The sequence below is a fragment of the Bidens hawaiensis genome, unplaced genomic scaffold, assembly GCF_021521415.1.
Source record: "Bidens hawaiensis isolate Kalapana, Puna unplaced genomic scaffold, B.hawaiensis_p1.1 tig00009970_1, whole genome shotgun sequence".
Taxonomy (NCBI): domain Eukaryota; kingdom Viridiplantae; phylum Streptophyta; class Magnoliopsida; order Asterales; family Asteraceae; genus Bidens; species Bidens hawaiensis.
The window spans coordinates 288,992-308,002 of NW_027491757.1; the positions used below are offsets into that span (position 1 = coordinate 288,992).

A 19,011-nucleotide genomic window follows, 5' to 3' on the forward strand; every position below is an offset into this window, starting at 1 on the left:
AGGTAAATAAATGGTGTGGCATCGGTAATTAAAATCGGGTGTTGGTAAAACCCGAGCATTGCCAATCACGGTCGTTGAGACGGTGAGTCTACAGGAATTTAGTCGATTTACGTCATGCTCGTTATGGTACTAGAACTAAAAAAAACATTCGGTTACATTCGTCACGATGCTGGAACTAAAGCAAAAAATATATAAAAATTGAGGTGGACCCCTGGGGTGGTGTGATCACTAAACTTGGGTGTTGTTCAAACCCGAGCATTGTGGGTCCTTGGTTTTGAGGCGGTGAGAATAAACGAATTCGGTCGATTAAAAAAATTTGATGTTTAGTTGGCTACCATTACGTTCGTTACGGTGTAAAACTTAAAAAAAAAACAATTGGGTGAATGTGATGCCATTTGGCCCCAATCAGGGTCCTTGTGGCACCGACACTCATCTTTACTATATATAGATAACTAGTTTCTCTAGCCGGCGCGTTGCGCCGGAGCAGCTAACAAAATCCCAGTATTGAAACCACGACGTTGGTAAAACCCGAGCATTACGATGATGAGTTGACACGAATTTGGTCAATACCAATTTAAGGTACCGGAATTAGAATAAAAGGGTCGATAAAACTCGTGCGTTGCGGTGGTGAGTCAGTAAAACATGAGCGTTGTTGGTCTCGGGATTTGTGGTGCTAAATCGACACAAATTTAATTTGTTTCAATTACGTTCGTTACGATACCGAAACTACAAAAAAAACTTTGTCCAATATCGGATCGCCACATGGACTAATAAAATGCTAGCGTAAACAACCTTTCAATTTATATATATTAGATAATTGCATTGGAAAAAATCATTTTGCTTTATTTTTGTGCTAAAGCTAAAAGTCTAGCTCTAGGCATTGATAAAAGAAAGTTCCAACACTAATGTTTCAAAACACGTAAATATGACACGTTATTGTCATAGGGTTTCGCGCGTCGTTATAGAGTTGTGCAAATGTGCAAACTTGACAAACATTTGCAATTGGTTTGACGAGGCATTGTTACAAGCATGTACAACATAATGTAATATAAATGAAAGTGTCCCAAACTTACAAAGATTGATGTCCTGGTGCATGTAATGTGATTAGATGATTATGGTCACTAATGGTTCATTATTATGTCACTAATAAATCATTATTTTGTCATGATATACTAGTGACATAACAATGAAGCACTAGTGACGAAGCCCACCAAGTCTAGTAAAAACGTGAGGTATAATCAAGAAATTAAAGTTTGTAAATCATCGTGAGACATTGTGAACAGTCATTTTAATTATCGGGAGAAGTACGTAAAAGTAGTCAATAAATAAAACTAAGGAAATACAAAAGGGCATGCATGCTTATAGTCATTGTTAAAAAATTGCAAGAAGATACAAAGTAGTCAATGAAAAAACTAAAGAAATACAAAACCGCATATGTTTGTTTATAAATTATGTATATATTAATTATGAAGTTTCAGTTACTCACAGTATCCTACTGTTCTACTGCTACTATTCTTGAAGCGTGGGTTACAAGTGTGGTAAGCTTCTTTGACATGCCACCTGCAACTACACGTGGTCATTTGTTAGTGATTTCGTGTCCATCCTCTATTACGAACCGTCGGCGGTGGCTTACCTCCGGGGTGGTAGTTTGGTGGAACTTTCTAAGGGCGTTTTCACATCATTGTTCGAAATGGATTATCGTGTTCATGAAATTGGTTAGTAGCAGCTTCAATTTTGTAATTTGATTTATAAACTCATATTAAGGTTTCTCAATTTGATGATTTATGCAAAGCATGTGACCCAATTCAATACAGAAAATATAGGGGTTATCGTGTGTAGGTGATGTCACTGATCACTGATGATAAACATGTTTGTTTATAATGAATATTCTGATTTGGTTTTCATGTGTTTATGAAGACTTGGCATACTATTATTGGTAGGATGGCGATTGGATACTCCTTTTGCGACCTATCTTGTAGTATGTTGGTGTAGCTGTGTTACTATGATAGTAAAATAACTGTGTACCTAAAACAACATGTTATGTATGCACATTTGATGTATTTTCGCTTGAAAGTTTAGGTTGTGATGATTGATGATTACATATAATGTGACTCACAATCGGGTTTTAGATGTTACACAACTTGCCTTGGCATATTGGTAGGATGGCAGTTGGGTACTCCATTGTGCAACCTATCTTGCAGCCATGTTTGTGTAGATGTTGCTACAAATGTAAAACAGATCTGAGCCTAAAACGCTAGCAATAGACTCTATTTTGAAAAAGAAAATTTACGGTGGTACTTTTAGTTGTTTATCTTATTAAGCAAAAAAATGGTTTAAACTCATTTTGAACAGCAACGTTGGGCTTCGGTAATTGAGAAGTCAATTAGTGGTCAACAACTATGGATGACGGGACCGACTGTTTCAGATAAAACCATCCTAAATGTATCAGCAGACGGGTCCTTTGAAACATATGTTGTTGTCTCCAAACTACAGTAGACTTGAAATGGTTGTGAAGATATTTGGCCACTTTTCAAAGTTCGATAATGATCATGATGGAGCCATTTGAGGACTTATGTGAGAGTGTCAATTTTAACACCAGGCTTTTATGATCCTGTGCAATGCTATGCGGGTTTTTAAAGGTGGATTAGTAGGTACAGAAGCTAAACTTCAGTCAACCGTATCTAATAAAATTGTCTGTATTGCTTTGATGCAGCATAGTTAGCAAAGCTCAGTTCGCCGACACCGTCCGGCAGAGTTGCAAATCCACCTTTTGTATGAGCCCTGGAATGGTTTTTGGAGTTGGTTACACCTGTTCCTTCTCAATACAAGGTTTGTTCTTATTCTTATTATTATTAATCGTTTCCGATTTTATTTAGTTATAATTTGCTTTTAATCTTCACGCATAACCACTGCATTTTTTAACGTTAGTTTCAAAAGTTGCGAGGAGTTTGTATTGAAAATTACTAAAAGGCTAGGTTAATTATTTGTAGGGTGATGTCTAGAAATCAAATTCGGACAAATTATGGAATGTGTAGTGGCTGTTGTAAACTAATGTAGCTTTATGAAAATGTTTTGGTAAATAAATCATTTTTTTTGCTTATGTGCAAATTTGTTTTGGGTTTAGGGGAGTGATCAAACTGATACTTTTGTTAGAGAGGAAGTAATAATAAGTAAAGTCATGGCTGTTAAATGGTGTAATTTTCTTTACTTTTATATATGCAGCTTGCTTTTAAATGGGCCAATTGACTTTTAAAAGTCAAATGATCTAAATTGTGCACTTTACTTGTCTTATTTTTTTTATTTGCAGTTTTGGATTTAATCATGGTTGTTTTTGCTGCATCTTTTGGTTCTCTTTCATTTCCACAACAAAAACTTGACGATTCTACGCACCCGCCGCAGAGCGCGGGTAAACCACCTAGTTATACTATAAGTTTAAATGTTATGAATGACCGTATAGAAGTAAACTGAACACATGTATGTCTAGATAAATTTGAAATAGAAGAGGAACTTTATGAACTTATTGAGTATTCTCTTTCGTTTGTTATAGCAAGTGCATCGAAACTGAAAGAAGTCTCGCCCGCTGTAACATGCGGGCTTTATGCAAATAGTTCATGATTATACTTGTATATGTTACAGCGGGCTTTATGCAAATAATTCATGATTATACTTGTATATTTAACATAATACATATCTATTAATTATTTTTATCCTAGCCGTATATAAAGTATTATATATTCTATAAATGTATTTTCAATAATATCATGTAAAAGATATATAAATACTAACTCGTGTAGGGTCAATGAATTAATCAAACTTGATATGTGAAGTCCAGGCTGGTTTATTTAAAGAACTTCAATATAAGTTTGAGCTCAGAGACAAACTTAATTTTAGATTTTAATAAGCCCCTCAAGTAGCTCACATCGTTTTTACCCTGATGCTATATTTATTTAGAAATAAAGAGGCTGAAAAAAATATGTCGCTAGGTGATAAAAGTAAACCGAAATTAAGAAATCAAACCATTGGCGTAGAGTGAATCTCGATAACCAAAGTAAGAAATCAAAGGTTAACAAGCACCTCACTCAATTGTGGCACAATGATGCAAAGGATGAAAGGAACTTGATCAAACCAAGATTTCTAATCTAGTTAGAACGTGACACTCCTTGGCATAGTAGAGAACAACCTATCAGTTATCCTCGCTCTAAAACTCATCGTTTCTGTTGCACAATCGATGAAATCAGCAAATCCAAGTCTTGATTTCCTAGGTCAAAAGGTCTAAAAAACACACGGTCCCCAAAACCAAGATTAGTATAAAAACATGCGGTCCCAAAAACCAAGATTAGTATAAACTAATTAAAAAGTGACTCCTTGACATAGTAGAGAGCAATAGATCACAAAAACTTATTATCCTCACTCCAGCACTGTCGATTCCGTACGTTGCATAATCGATGAACTCAGTCAATCAAAGTCTCGATTTTCTTGGTCAAAAGGTCACAGGAACACACGATCCCTAAAATCCGCCATTTCATACATACCAACTCAGATGGGGTTGACAAACAATAGAGTAAGAATGATGAAAGCACATAGAAGTGTAGTAGTGTTAGCATATGTTTGACTTTTGAAAAATAAGTCAAAAGGTGCATATCTTTAAGTCTATAATGAGGCAAAATCACACGTTGTTGGTCACGAGGCTCGACATAAGAAGCAGAATTTTTAATGGGCACGTCCCACGTGAAACATAGATTTGTCGAATAAAATTTTATTTGGTAAGTTATAGTCAATTTAGTTCTAATCAAAACCAACTACAATTACACTTCTACCTTTTTTATTCAAGTAAAAAATCATTGTGGTCGTTGACAATCTTTAGTTAATATAAGTGGGATATGATTCTAGAGTGTTTTCAAACAAATAATTAATTTAGAGACGTATCGTGTCTTTTTTCAAAATAAAATATTATTACTACTTTACTAGAGGCGGTAAAATAAATTAAATAGAATGATTTGGTATAACAAGTAAAATTACATTAACTTACATTTTATTTATTTTTTTAGATAAATTTCAAGGATTTTTAATCTTACTTCAAATAATAAGCTCCTACTTATTTTTGAAAAATAAATCCGTGTCATAAATAACATGTTCTCCTTTCAACTTCAAGGAATTTATTCAAAATTAACACATAGTAAGTTAAAGAAAACACACACATATATATATAAAGAGTTTTGGTAACCAATCACTAAAGTTGTAACAAGATGATCGTCATTCGCACTGGATTTAGTTTTGTTTTAACCAGTTTAAAACTTACAAAAATCTAAAGAAGAAGCAAGGAGTAGGGCATGAACCAACAGAAAATGTATCGTACGTATTATAACCATATGTATATGTGCATGTTATGTATATGTATGTGTATTCGGAAGAAATATTATTGATAACACGTTTAACAAAATTAAAATGTAAACTTATTAAAACTCGCATTCATCAACAAACACATGTGTATGGTGTAGGTGGGCATTTATTTCGGATGCAATATTATGTCGAAAATTATAATTAAGAACCGCATAAAGCATGTTTTTGTTGCTTCAATGAATATAGTAAAACTGTAAAAGAATGATTTATTTCTCTCTTCCACTCTTTCTTTGTTCAAACCCCCCTCTCCTAATTCTTTTAAGTACAACCGTGCGCATTCATGTAGTGTATGTCCATATATGCATTTAGACAAAATGTTATTAATACCATACTTTTAAAAAGATCTGAAACATAAGAAAATATATTGAAAACTCTAGCAAGAAGTAAAATAGTAACATGTTATGCCCAGTGGCGGACCCAGGATTTTTTGCCAATGGGGTCCCATATTTTCGGTGTTCAAATTTTTCGGGTCGGTCGTTGTTCAGGTCGGGTCGAGGAGAAGAACATAATAAAAAACAATATCATAATAAAACTTTCTTTTCAATCATCACTACCTGAACGGGTCAAAATGGGTCGGGTTGACACATAAACACTTTGTTTTCCCTTTCTTAAACATTTTTGAGATAGAACCTAGATCCACCTTTTCATAAGCATGTGTTTAAAACCATTAACTTAAACTAGTGAAAAATAAAACTGATATTTTAAAGTGTTTGAATGTTTCTAAAGAAAACCATGCATAAAGTTGAAAACAATGATATGTATTTTAGAGGTGTTTGAATGTTTCCAAAGTTATCATTGCAACATTAGCAATCAAATGATTGATTAACACTAAAAATTAACACAAAAAACCAAAAACTGAGCCTTGTAAGACTTGAACCCATGACCTATCAAAGATAAAACAAGGGACTTTCCACCAGACCACATCAACATTAATAGTATGGGTTCCAAGTATTAAATCTTATGGGGTCCTCAAAAAATTTAATATACCGCTTCTAATAAATTTTTAAAAAACATTGGTGTCCCGGGACCCCGATCCACACTATGTGGGTCCGCCCCTGGTTATGCCTAGTACCTATTATATAGCTTCATGGTCGTTTTTAGGCTGTATGCTATGGTGAAGGGCATCGAAGCTCCTCCACGGTGCCACGTCAACGTCACATCATCGTCTCGTAAAAAACGGGGCATCGAAGCCCGTCCCGCTATGGTTAATGCCTCTTGGACGCCCCAATACATATATATATGTGTGTGTATGTGAGAGAGGAGAGAGAGAGCCCCCTCTCCGCGCCCATCTTCACGATCACCGGAACCCCTTCCGCACCCCCACCGACGGTGCCCCGCGGCGGTGTTCCGCGCCCTCATCATCCCATCCACCGCGCCCAAAGTGCATCGTCTTAACGTTGAAGTGCGACATTTGCCGGATCATACGCCCCGTCATCACATTGTTTCTTTTTGACTGCTTAAACTCCATTCACATGTTTCACAATGCCAAAAAAATAAAAACAAAAACGTATAATTAGGGTAATGTCATTTTCATGATCTAGAAATCGTGGAAAACGAAAGGTGCGTGGTTGTAACATCAAAGGTAAAATACAAAAGTGGTTGTAATTAAAGGTAGACATAGATGGGAAACAAAGCATATATTAAAAATGATATTAGATGAGAAAAGAGTATCGGACGATGGCTAAAACTAAACGACGAAACATATACGAAACAGGAAGATCAGATGGTGTGTTTAAGAACCTCTAAGGTGACGAATCAATGATTCTTTGTTTTAGAGCAATTTTTAGGGAATTAAAATTTTCAGAAAAATTCTTAAGAATCCAACAACAAATACAAAGATTACAAAAATGCATAGCGGTTTTAGTTGATGTTAACTAATCTACATATATTATTGGATCTTCACCAAGAGTTGTCTTAACTGGTTTTCTTTACAAGAATACGCACATGTCACCTTGTAGAATCTTCACAACGTTGGTAGATATCAACAATGACTTCTCTCTAAGTACACTTGGTTGGATTTTGATGCTTGATTTAATTAAGGATCTATAACATGTCAAAAGAGTTGAATAAAACAAATATGCTATATTACAGTTCCATTAAACTGAAACCCTCTAGTATCATGAGAACTAAAATTTCAATGGATAAGTAAGCTAGTAAACTAATGTATTATGTATTGAACTTGTATGAGTGTATCTCTACTGGTTCCAGTTGAAAGCATACCGTTAGTGAGATTTACCATGCATATACAACTACACAAAAAAAAGAAAAAGAGAAGTTACTCATCGTTGTCAACATTATTTCCTATTGGATCATTTTTAAATATTTGTGATGAATTGCGTCACTTTTCGAGCATGTTTGGAATTGGGTTTGAAAACACCTATTGATTTATAGGCTTTTTCAAAAAGCCAATAAATTATATGTCATCCATAAAAATAAAAAATAAAATGACATGCAATATCAAATGGTAATTCTAAAGTCACTTGGGGGTGTAAACTAGCCGAGCCGAGCACGAGCTCGACTAGGTTCGAGCTCAGCTTATTTTGACTAATGAGGGCCTAAGCTCGACTTGTTAGTTGTTTTTTTCAATTTTGGGCTCAGCTCGGACTCAACTTGTTTATTCTTTATAAATTATATGCGTCTTTAATTATTTTTATATGTATTGGAAAAACTTTAAAGGAGCCAAAGCTTAGCTCGTATAGTACCTTAAATGATCCAAAGCTCATCTCAAGCTCGAGTGACTAATGTAAAACACTAAAAATAATACATAGAAGTATAAAACAGGTAAGACTTGAAAACACACAAGGCTTATTAAGGTTCGACGAGCCTAAACGAGCTTCCCCTACAATGTTCGGGCTTGGACTCGATCACTAAGAGAACTTTATTTGAGGAATGAGCTTGGCTCATTCGAGCTTTTATCATCCAAACTCTAGCAGCTTGACTCGTTTGCACCCCTAACTAGTATCTAGCGATAATACTTAGGTCGACGAGAACGTTTCTTAAACATAAGCATCTGGATGGTTTGACACGGTCCAAAGATATCTCACTTTAGAATCCGACAATGAAACGTGGTTGGCTAAGAACAACAAATAAAATAAATAAATACTGTGGATGGAAGTTAATTATATATATTAATTATGAATTAATAACTAAAATAACTTGAACTTTGACAAAATAGAAAAACTTAAAATACAATCATAAAATCATTAAATGCATTACATGTTCAATACTTCAATGCTACGTCATGCATGCATGCTACTTCGCAACCCCAGCCTAGATCTAATCTCAAATCTACCATTTCTTTAATTCTTTTAATATCATAATTGACTTTCTAATATTATATTTGTTTCAAATAATTTAATTTTTATATAATTTATACTATAGAATATTAAAACTTGAGTTTATAACTTATAAGAAACATCTACTTATACAGAAATTATGAAAAATTAAAACGTGAAAGTATATTAAAATAGTAAAGGATATTGAAATAGTTACATAGATTTTTTATTTATTTAAATTTGGTAAAAATATGAGAGCCGTTATCAAAAAATTTCATATGACTCAATTAATACCTTGTATATGATAAAACACACTTTATGATTAGCATTTGAACTTTAATATATATTTGTGTCGGCTGAAATGGTATCTAATGAAGCCTAACCATCTTATGCATCTTAAAATGAATGGCCTATTTTTTTTTATTAACTGAAAAATGAAATTCTCATTTCTAAATTGAATCTATTTTTGTTCACATGATGCCTATTTTAGAAAATTTCCCATGCTTGCAATTAAAAAATGTGTAACTTGAGTATAACGAAAATAGTAAGGGTTGTTCCATGATTAAATGTGTACATGAAATGAATAATGATGTCATTAGAGAATATATTACTTTAGATATTTTTATAAATAGTATGTTTTTATATCTTTATTATTATATTTTCCCACTCTTTTACTTAAAACTACTTTCAGAAAATATTAAAAAATCACACGGTATGAATAATGAAACCTTAAATTTAACCATTCACAGATAACATTTTTTTCTCTCTCATTAACTCATAACTGCTTATAACCGTACCATATAATTTGCAATTCTCACGCATATATTTTTATGGAACGGATTGAGAATGCTCTAAAATGATTGTATTGATCCAACTACATATTTTTTTTGTCAATATTAGAACATATGATCATATGATGCTAGCTACGACTATTATCGTAATTTGACATCATCAAGGGATGACTATTATACAAATATATACCTTTAAAATGGTGTATAATTATGCAGTGAAATAAAAAGAAAAAATATCCACAGCCGTTAAAGAAAGAAATAGAGGAATGACTTGGGAAAAGAACAACAACAAAGACTTGGCTCGGTTCCGTAGATTATTCGGTTGCATATCGACCTTAGTTCATATTCTTGGGACCGTATTGTCCATCGCATATTTACTAAAGGTACATATCCCGTTGTTTATATATATATGTATGTATAAATAAATATCTTTTCGATGTGTATTATTATAGAACTCTTAATAACTAATGTTTTTTTATAAAAAAAATTGCATGTTAATGTTATTTGATTGTAGTTTTATCACTTTTTATATCTATATTTAGAATTATAATTATGAAAATTAGTTTTTAAACATATCTAAATGTTTTATTACATATATGTAAGTTTGCCATTGCATAAATTTTACACATATAAAAACTTGTAATTTATATATGTAATAAAAAATATGGTAAAACTAGTCTCAAACAATGTTAATATATGAAAAAAATAAAAAAAATGTTTGGTTGTTATAAGTTTCTAAAAAAAATCTTAACTTTTTTTGGAGTTCTGAAATGACACTAACCCCTTAAACTGTTTTAGTGGTAATAATTTGATGAGTCAAACTATGAACGATAACATTTATAAGCATGTTAATAGAAAATTTGGTTGGAAGGAGGACAGCGGGCGCGTGATTACACCAACAAAACATACTAAAAGTTGAACAAGTCAGGTTTAGTTTTAATTCATATGCCCGTCTTATATGCATGTTGTAATCTTCTGAATATATGAAGTCCAGAAGCATGTATAGACTATGACGTTCATGTATTGGTTGAAAGGGCCGATTCCACAAATTGAACGAGTACCATCGTATATTCTAGTCAAGAACATTAGGACAATGATGGGAATTGATATTTCTTTGCTTACGTGTCTATATATTGCTAACTAATTGTTTGCTAGAATTTTAACACATCTACCTATTCTAATAAAGTAAAATAACCGTGAACACGTGTCATTTTGCGGTTAAACATTATAACATTTTTCCCTCCAAACTAATAATTATGTCATAGGTCAATAAATATTCATTTTCCTTTTACACTCCATTTATATTATATTTGTAACATGATTAAATTATTCACTTTTCTTTAAACTCTATTTTATTATATATACTATACATTTTATAAAAATAAATATTCTTATAAATTATAAGTATGTGCTTTAAATCTATCAATTTATTTTTCAATTAATTTACTAAACTATATATGTGTTAAAATGTAATAATATATATCATTCACTTTCATATATAATAAAGTTTATCATAGTCAGTTTCTTAGTTTTTTTATCAATGATTGTTTTAGGTTTTTTATGTGACTTAATTTAATTGTTACGTGTCAAAAGTTGGTAAATAGATTATGTGGTACAAGTTAATTACATTTGGCTCAAAATTTGTTACAGATCAAAAAGAGGCAATATGAGTATTTTTAAAAGTTTGAGTTGAAAATATAAAGAAAAATGAAAGTTAGAATTTTAAACGTGATTTAGGTTTCGAATTTATTTTCAATGACATTATTGGAAATAATGAAAAGATTCGGGATTTGGCTAACTGACTATTTTTCCCACAACTATTAAAATTTAAGAAAAGACGGCGAACACTTTCGACATGCTACCTCTAGGCCTATCAATGCTTCTAACTTTTATCAAATTTGAAACATTTGTGTCAGAATTGACTTTTCCTTTAATGATAATTAAAATGTTGTGTGTGAAACATGTCATACAAAAACATGCTCAAGTGAAGCAAAACATTCACAAAATTGAATAGGTTAACGTGTTATTTTTTTATGTTGTCATTATGATAAAGTCGAGAAGCCCCCTCAAAATTATAAAAATCATTTTCATGGTGTAGCTCAGAACTATTATTGTATGAAAAGTCTTTTTTGAAATTGGTTCATAACAAAAATGTTTCCAATTATATATATATAGAGAGAGAGAGAGATGATGGCTTATGCGTGAAGTGGTATTATAGTGAGAAGTGCGAGAAGTGAATCTAAACCATTGATTGAAATAATCAATGGTTTACAATAGAGATGGCTAATTCATAATAAAAAACAAATATTTATGACATGTTTTTTATTAAAAAGGGTGTATATGTCTTTTGAGGTGTAGGTTTAATTAAACTAGGCATTAATGTAATCAAAATTTCGTTTTTTATGCCTAATCAATGCTTATTAGATGATTAATAATATTTTCTTTACTTTTATTTAAAATTTTGTAAATAAAATTATGATATTTTTTTGGAATTTATGGTCGTGTAAGGTGTTCATTTGTTATTAGTATTTGTTTAAAAAGTACATAATATTTGCAACATTATGTTCTATACTACCTACACAGCGAATTAGAAACATAAAAATTTGTGTAGAGGGTTTTGTGAAAGTGTAGTAACCTACACAACGTTATTAGTTTCCCATGGAAGTTTCTACACTGAAAAGAACATCATAAAATATAGTATGTAACTTGTGTAGCTAAATATAATGTGTTGTGTACGTATAGGCTGTTGTATTATTTCATATTTGTAATATAGATGAGGATAATATAGTATTCAGTGTATGGTGGCTGATGATTGTGTAGGTAAAGGTTGTTAGTTGTGTAGCGGTTTTGTGAAAATGTAGTTACCAACGCAACGATATTAATTTTTTATGAAAGTTTCCTACACTGAAAAGAACTACCTACAATATAGTATGTAACATGTGTAGGTAAATATGATATAGGCTTTTGCATTATTCCATTATTATAAAATAGATGCGAATGAATAATATTTAGTATATGGTGGTAAATGATTGTGCAGGTAAAGGTTTATACTTCAATTATTTTCACCTGCACGTAACTCATATTTACATACACATATTTTAGTTTCATTTATGCGTAGTTTGTTTTGTATATATAAAGGATGTGTAGGTTAACAATGTGATATGTTTAGGTGATAGCATTAGCTAGTTTGATATGTGTAGGTTAATTCGATGATCCGTACAGATATTTTTATCAAATTAAAATAATATTATGAATTATTTTTTAACCTTGAATTATACTTATGAGCGAAATTAAAATAATATTGTGAATTAGTTTAATGAATTTAATTTAAATAAGTAATTCTAGTATTTTAGTCATAAAAAAGATAAAAACAATACTTTTTTTCTCTCAGTTTTAAGGTAGTCTTCTCTTCCTTTTTAGGATGATATGTGTTATATATATTGGGTTAGAAGAAATTTTACTATGTTTTCCTTGTTTTAATATATATATATGTTAAAAACATTTGTAACTTCTTCAAAAAGTATTACTTGTTATATATATGAAAAACTCATTTTACTATCATACCCTTATCATTAAATAAATCATTAAACTAAAGATAAATTGTGATTTGTTGGATTTATTTATCGCACTTCTCGCAGTAAGAAAACTTCTGAAATGAACCTAATCCTATATATATATATATATATATATATATATATATATATATATGATACCGAGAATCAAATTTTCAATAGATGGACCGCTCTCAGGTATGTTGTTGCACTTGCGTTATTATTATTATTTTTTATTATGTTCATTTTAAAAAAAAAATCATTTTCTGATATAAATAAAATCGATTTATGTACACATAATATAGATACAAACATAGATGTAATCATTTTTTCATATACAGTATGGACTTATTTGTTTTGTTTATAGCTTTATTATTTGAATCATCTCATGTATTACACGAGCTCTAAAGCTAGTATATAATATAACCAAAAATGGTTACGTTATGCTAGTCTTTATTTTCTTTGTATATTACGCGATTGTTAAAAAAGAGGGTTATTTATAATTGTGGAAAACATATATTGTATTTTTTTCTAATAAGGTAATATATATACTTTTACATTTTACAATGGGTTACGTGTATTATTTAATTAATTAGTCTGATATAGGTAAAAAAAATAAAGCGATTAACATGTGAAAATAAGTTTTATGGTTATTATTGATGTGATCAAATGTTGTGTTTTTTTTAACAATAAGAGTAAAATATTACCTTCTTACTAAAATAAAAAGTAAATTTATAAAAATTTCTAAATAAAATGCATATTTGTATTATTTAATACCAACTTTTTTAAGTTTGTTCCATGTTACACTTCACTCGATGACATCACCATCTTCGGTCATGCTCCATCACATTATTATTACAACCAAATTCAACATGAACTAGGAGCAAAAACCATCGGTTCATAAACGCCAAACACCAAACCAAACTAAGATCATGTTTGGGATTGAGTTTAAAAAATGTTTATTGGTTTATTGGTGTTTTCAAAAATCTAATAAATTAAAGGAAAAATTCCCAAAATAGCCTTATTTTAAAAATAGATTCTAGTTTTGTCTGCTAAACTTAATAATTCAAAAAATGCCCCCCTCTAACTTATCTTTGACCATGTGCTAGGAAATCTAACACGTTTTTGATGACATGTTAGCATAACAGGTTGTCAAAGACGCGTTAAATTTCCTAACACATGGTTAAAGACGCGTTAGATTTCCTAACACATGATTGAAGATGATTTAGGCCTTCAAACACGTAGTCAAAGATATGTTAGCACCAAACATATAGTCAAAGATATGTTAGCTTTTTGTTTGTTTTTTTTAATATTATATTTTTATAACTAGTTTTATTTATATTTGTTTTTCATTTATAACTTTTAATATATAAAAGTTTTATATTATTTCGAATATACCGACGAGACATGCTTACTTTTACCTACTGACCGACATAAACTTACTCAAACTTGAGCCGTGCCAAATCAATACCAAAATGTTCAATAAAATTTGACCCCGCTCGGTTTTAAATAAAATTTATGTTGGCCCGTAGATAAAAGTAAACATTTCTTGTCGGTATATTCGAAATAATATATAAAACTTTATATATTAAAAGTTATAAAAGAAAAACAAATATAAGTAAAACTAGTTATAAAAATATAATATTAAAAAAAACAAACAAAAAGCTAACATATCTTTGCCTATATATTTGGTGCTAACATATCTTTGACTACGTGTTTGGAGGCGTAACTTATTTTTAACCATGTGTTAGGAAATCTAACGCGTCTTTGACGACGTGTTATGCTAACATATCGTCAAAGACGTGCTAGATTTCATAATACATGGTCAAAGATGAGTTAGAGAGGGCCATTTTTAGAATTATTAAGTTTGAGGGGACAAAACTATAATCTATTTTCAAAATAAGACTATTTTGAGAATTTTCCCTAAATTAAAATGTGTTTGGCAATCACAAAATTTTTTTCTTATTTTAGCTTTTTAAAATGATTAAAAAGCAATTTTCCAAAAGACTCAAATTCTGACTTTTTGAAATAGCTTTTTGAAAAAGCCAATAACTATTTTTCAAACTCAATCCCAAACATGCTCTAAATCATTTTCATAAATACTAAGTATGCACTACCAGTGGCAAAGCTTAAATAAAAACGCACGCGGAAAGAACAGACAGGAGTTAAAATGGGTAAGTTTACTTTGTTGAGAAAAAATGAGATAAATGTGTTTTTTAGTTAAAAAATTGCATTTAATCATTGAGAGATAGATATAAAGAATTGGTGTGTTTTTTTAGTTAAATTACATAAATGGTAATATAAACAAAATTAAGAGATAAAAATGGTTTTTTAGTTAAATTGCATTAATAGTAAAAGAAATTAACATGGTGATTTGGGTTATATTAGTTTGTGGGTTTTAAAAAGATTTATACATAGTAGTTGACTACTTATATAGCAATCACACTCTTAATTGGTGATTCAGGTTGTCATGCAATAGAACTTGATTAGTAAAAGTATTCACAATAAAATTTTTCTCTCTCCTAGTTTATCTTCTGCTTCAGTGGTATGGGGTGATGGTTAAGGTTTTAGGTCTTAAGATCTTATGTTTGAAATCTGACTCAAGAAATTTTTCCTATAGTAGTAGGTTTCCTTTTTAATGGTATTTAGTATTTTTGGTAAGTCAGGTTTAAAACATTATAATCAATATAAACGGCTAACGTCCCGTCTTAATAAGACTTACCAGGATATTAGGCGTTGTCCAAACACTTTTGGAAAACAATTTTTCTCTCTCTTCATTTCTACACATTAGAGATTTTCCTTATTTTGCAATTTGCATCACCATCAACTCTCTTATCTAAAAATTTAGAGTTTTATGAATTAGATTTTTTAAATATTTATATTCACTATTCATAATTCTGTATAGTTAATAAATAATGTGAGTGCATATAAAATAAGTGTTCGTGAGTATGATGGAGATAATGAATGAGATGTGGTAGGTTAAAACAAACTTAAGAAAATATATTGTTTAGCTTAATTATAAAGATCGATGAAGATGAACGTATAATGTGAATACTCTTAGAGCATTCTCATCCGGTTCCTTAAATGTTTGTGAGGGGAGTTTGTAAATTATAGGGTGGGTTTTGAGTGTTTGTGAGTGTAAATTATATGGTGGAGAGAGAAAATGTAGTGGTTTTTTGTAAATTTGGTGAAAGGGTAGTGATTTTTTTTTGTAAATTATAGGGTGGAGAGAGAAAATTGTAATGAATAAAGTACAACAAAATTATTATTTAATTAAACAGAAGAGAAAAATGTAGTGTTTTTTAGTATAATTATAGAGATAGGGATAGGGAACCGGATGAGAATGCTCTATACTTTAACTAGTATTTTTCCCGGCCCAATAAAATCTGGGCAGTGGTAAAACCCAAGCGTTGGTAAGGTAAGTCGACGCAAATTCGATCGGTTTCGGTTACGTGCGTTAATGTATCGAAATTAAGACAAAAATAAAACAAAAAAATTATAAAAATTGGGGTGGACCAACGGCGTGGCGTCGGTCGATAAAACTCGATCGTTGGTAAAACCAAACCGTTATCGATCTCGGGCGTTGAGGCGGTTGAGTCTACGCGAATTCAGTCGGTTTCGTCATGTTCGTTAGGGAACAGGAACTAAAAAACAAAAATCAGCATTCGGTCGATTTTCGTAATGGTACTGGAACTGAAACAAAGCACGGTGAGTCTACGCGAATTCGATCGGTTTCTATCGCGTTCGACAGATACCGTACCTAAAACAAAATAATGAAAAAAAAGAACAAAAACAAAATTCACATTCAATAGATTTTCATTAAGTTCATTACGGATCAAAACTTAAAAAAAAAAAAACCTACCACTAGGGTGCCGCAAAGTGGCCCTATAGGGGCTTTGTGTCACCAAACTTGTAAATAATAATAATAATAATAATATGAGAAGTAAATACTTCATATAAATATAAGTCACTAAATGTTGAGTGTGCCTACAAAAACAAAAAATATTCAATTTATAACAACTAAAAAACACGGTAGCCGGTGGGTGTTTATGGACGGTAACCTCCGCCTACCACTAATTATTCGAATTTCATTTCACTGCCCACAACTTGTCCTCTATATAAACCCCAAATACCACATCACACATTTGTAGTTCTCTCTCATCCATACACTTAAAATCCACCCTAAAGGAAAAACAATATTCTTGCACATCTCATTTGTGTTATCCACACACAAAAACTCATTTTTTTTCCTTCCCTAAAGGTGAAAATCGAAGATGATGTGTATGGTTTCTAGAACTGGACGGGAATTGCAACGTTATGACATGGGTCGTCGACTTGTTGTCGGGTATTTTTCTTTTTTCACCTATCACTATGAATTTGAACACTAGAATTGTAATGCTTTGTTTTGGGTTTTAGCTTCTTATTATTCCCACTTTAATGAATTTTAGAAGCTTTTGCCATTCAAAAAAAAGTTATTAATTAATTAAAGCGTTTGTTGAGGATATATCAATATATATACCGATCATCAACGAATAAAAAACAGTTATTAAAACAATAATATTTTTTTCTAAATTTTGTTTTTTTGGATTTTGATCTGTATGATTGACAGTGATCGTCGTTTCTTCTCTTTTTTCTTAAGGGTATATATTCTTTCACATCAAACTTGAGTTTCTAATATTGTGAAAGATGACTACAACTATAAATTCATAAAGAATTTTATGTAATTTTAATATTATATTAAATCATTGCAGGTGTATTCCATATAGATACAAAGATGAAAATGGTGAGCTTGAAGTCCTTGTTATCAGCTCGCAGAAAGGCCATGCTATGATGTTTCCTAAGGTATTTAACTACTATTGCTTTTAATAATATATTAACTTATTTAAATATACATGCATAACAGTAGGAAAAAGCTAGGAACAAGAAGCCACTTGATTTGAATTTGTATAATATCATATATGTTCATAAAAGACTATTCAAAGTTTCATTAGAAACTTTCATATTTTCACTTTTCATTTTTCATCCCATATTAAATTAATAAATTGACGGTTTTCATTCAAAATCGATGATTTTAGGGAGGCTGGGAGCTCGATGAATCCGTTGAACAAGCCGCTTTGCGGGAATGCTTTGAAGAAGCCGGTGTTGTTGGAGCAGTCGAGGTTTGTAATACTCTTAAATACTCGTGTAATACATGTGTTTCTTTTATTGATGTGACTTTATGATGTATAATGCAGTGTACATTAGGAAAATGGTGTTTTAAGAGCAAAAGCCGAGGAATATACCATGAAGGTCACATGTTTCCGATGCTTGTAGCCAAACAACTTGAACTTTGGCCGGAGAAAAACCTCCGGCAAAGAGTTTGGGTGAGTATTTATATTTTTTGAAATACATGTGTAAATGGAAGATGATGTCTAATAATATAATAAAAGAGATTATTAGTTTGAGCATATAAACAAAGATGATAAAGAGTTTGGTTGCGTATTCAAGTTTGAGTTAATTAAGGCTCAAAAACATTTTGATGACAAGAAACACGGCGGACCCAAGGTGTTGGATGCCGACCCTACTGACTCAAGAGATTTTTTTTGTTTTAGTGTTATCGGGTATCAAATACTCGCTTTTTATGTATAGTATATTATTAGTGACCTAATAAAAAGTACAAAGCACGGACTCATTATTAGTTAATATGATAAATAGCAATAGAGAAAACATAATAAAATGAAAACTTGTCAAAATTGTATAATTACATTGTTTAAACAATTATTTGTATTTGTAGCCAATAAATTTGATTTTGTTTGTCAGATGAAAGTAGAAGAAGCAAAAGAGGTTTGCCAAAGTTGGTGGATGAAGGAAGCTTTGGATGTATTTGTTGAGAGACTTGCTTCAGCAACCTTCAACAAAGAAGATTTCCTGAATTAGATTTTACACAATCTTATTTAGAAAAATAACAATGCTATTAGTTATTTTTTTGCGTTTCTTCTGAATATTACTATGTAT

At 31.1% G+C, this 19,011-nt stretch overlaps 2 protein-coding genes across 2 annotated transcripts in view; one reads left to right on the forward strand and one right to left on the reverse strand.

The window, feature by feature from the left end:
* The window catches only part of LOC143534013 (protein BIG GRAIN 1-like E), a 138,244-nt gene extending 130,449 nt beyond the window's left edge, over positions 1–7,795 (reverse strand). The window contains exon 1 of the mRNA XM_077028623.1: positions 7,778–7,795. The gene's annotated coding sequence lies outside the window, so the exon portion shown is untranslated. The remainder of the gene's footprint in view (positions 1–7,777) is intronic.
* A 9,478-nt stretch (positions 7,796–17,273) lies between these two features.
* On the forward strand, positions 17,274–19,011 carry LOC143533987 (nudix hydrolase 17, mitochondrial-like). The gene is made up of 5 exons (XM_077028604.1): positions 17,274–17,362; positions 17,769–17,859; positions 18,093–18,176; positions 18,252–18,380; positions 18,817–19,011. Exons 1-5 carry the CDS (start codon positions 17,292–17,294, stop codon positions 18,931–18,933), a joined length of 492 nt encoding a protein of 163 aa, XP_076884719.1. The 5' UTR covers positions 17,274–17,291; the 3' UTR covers positions 18,934–19,011.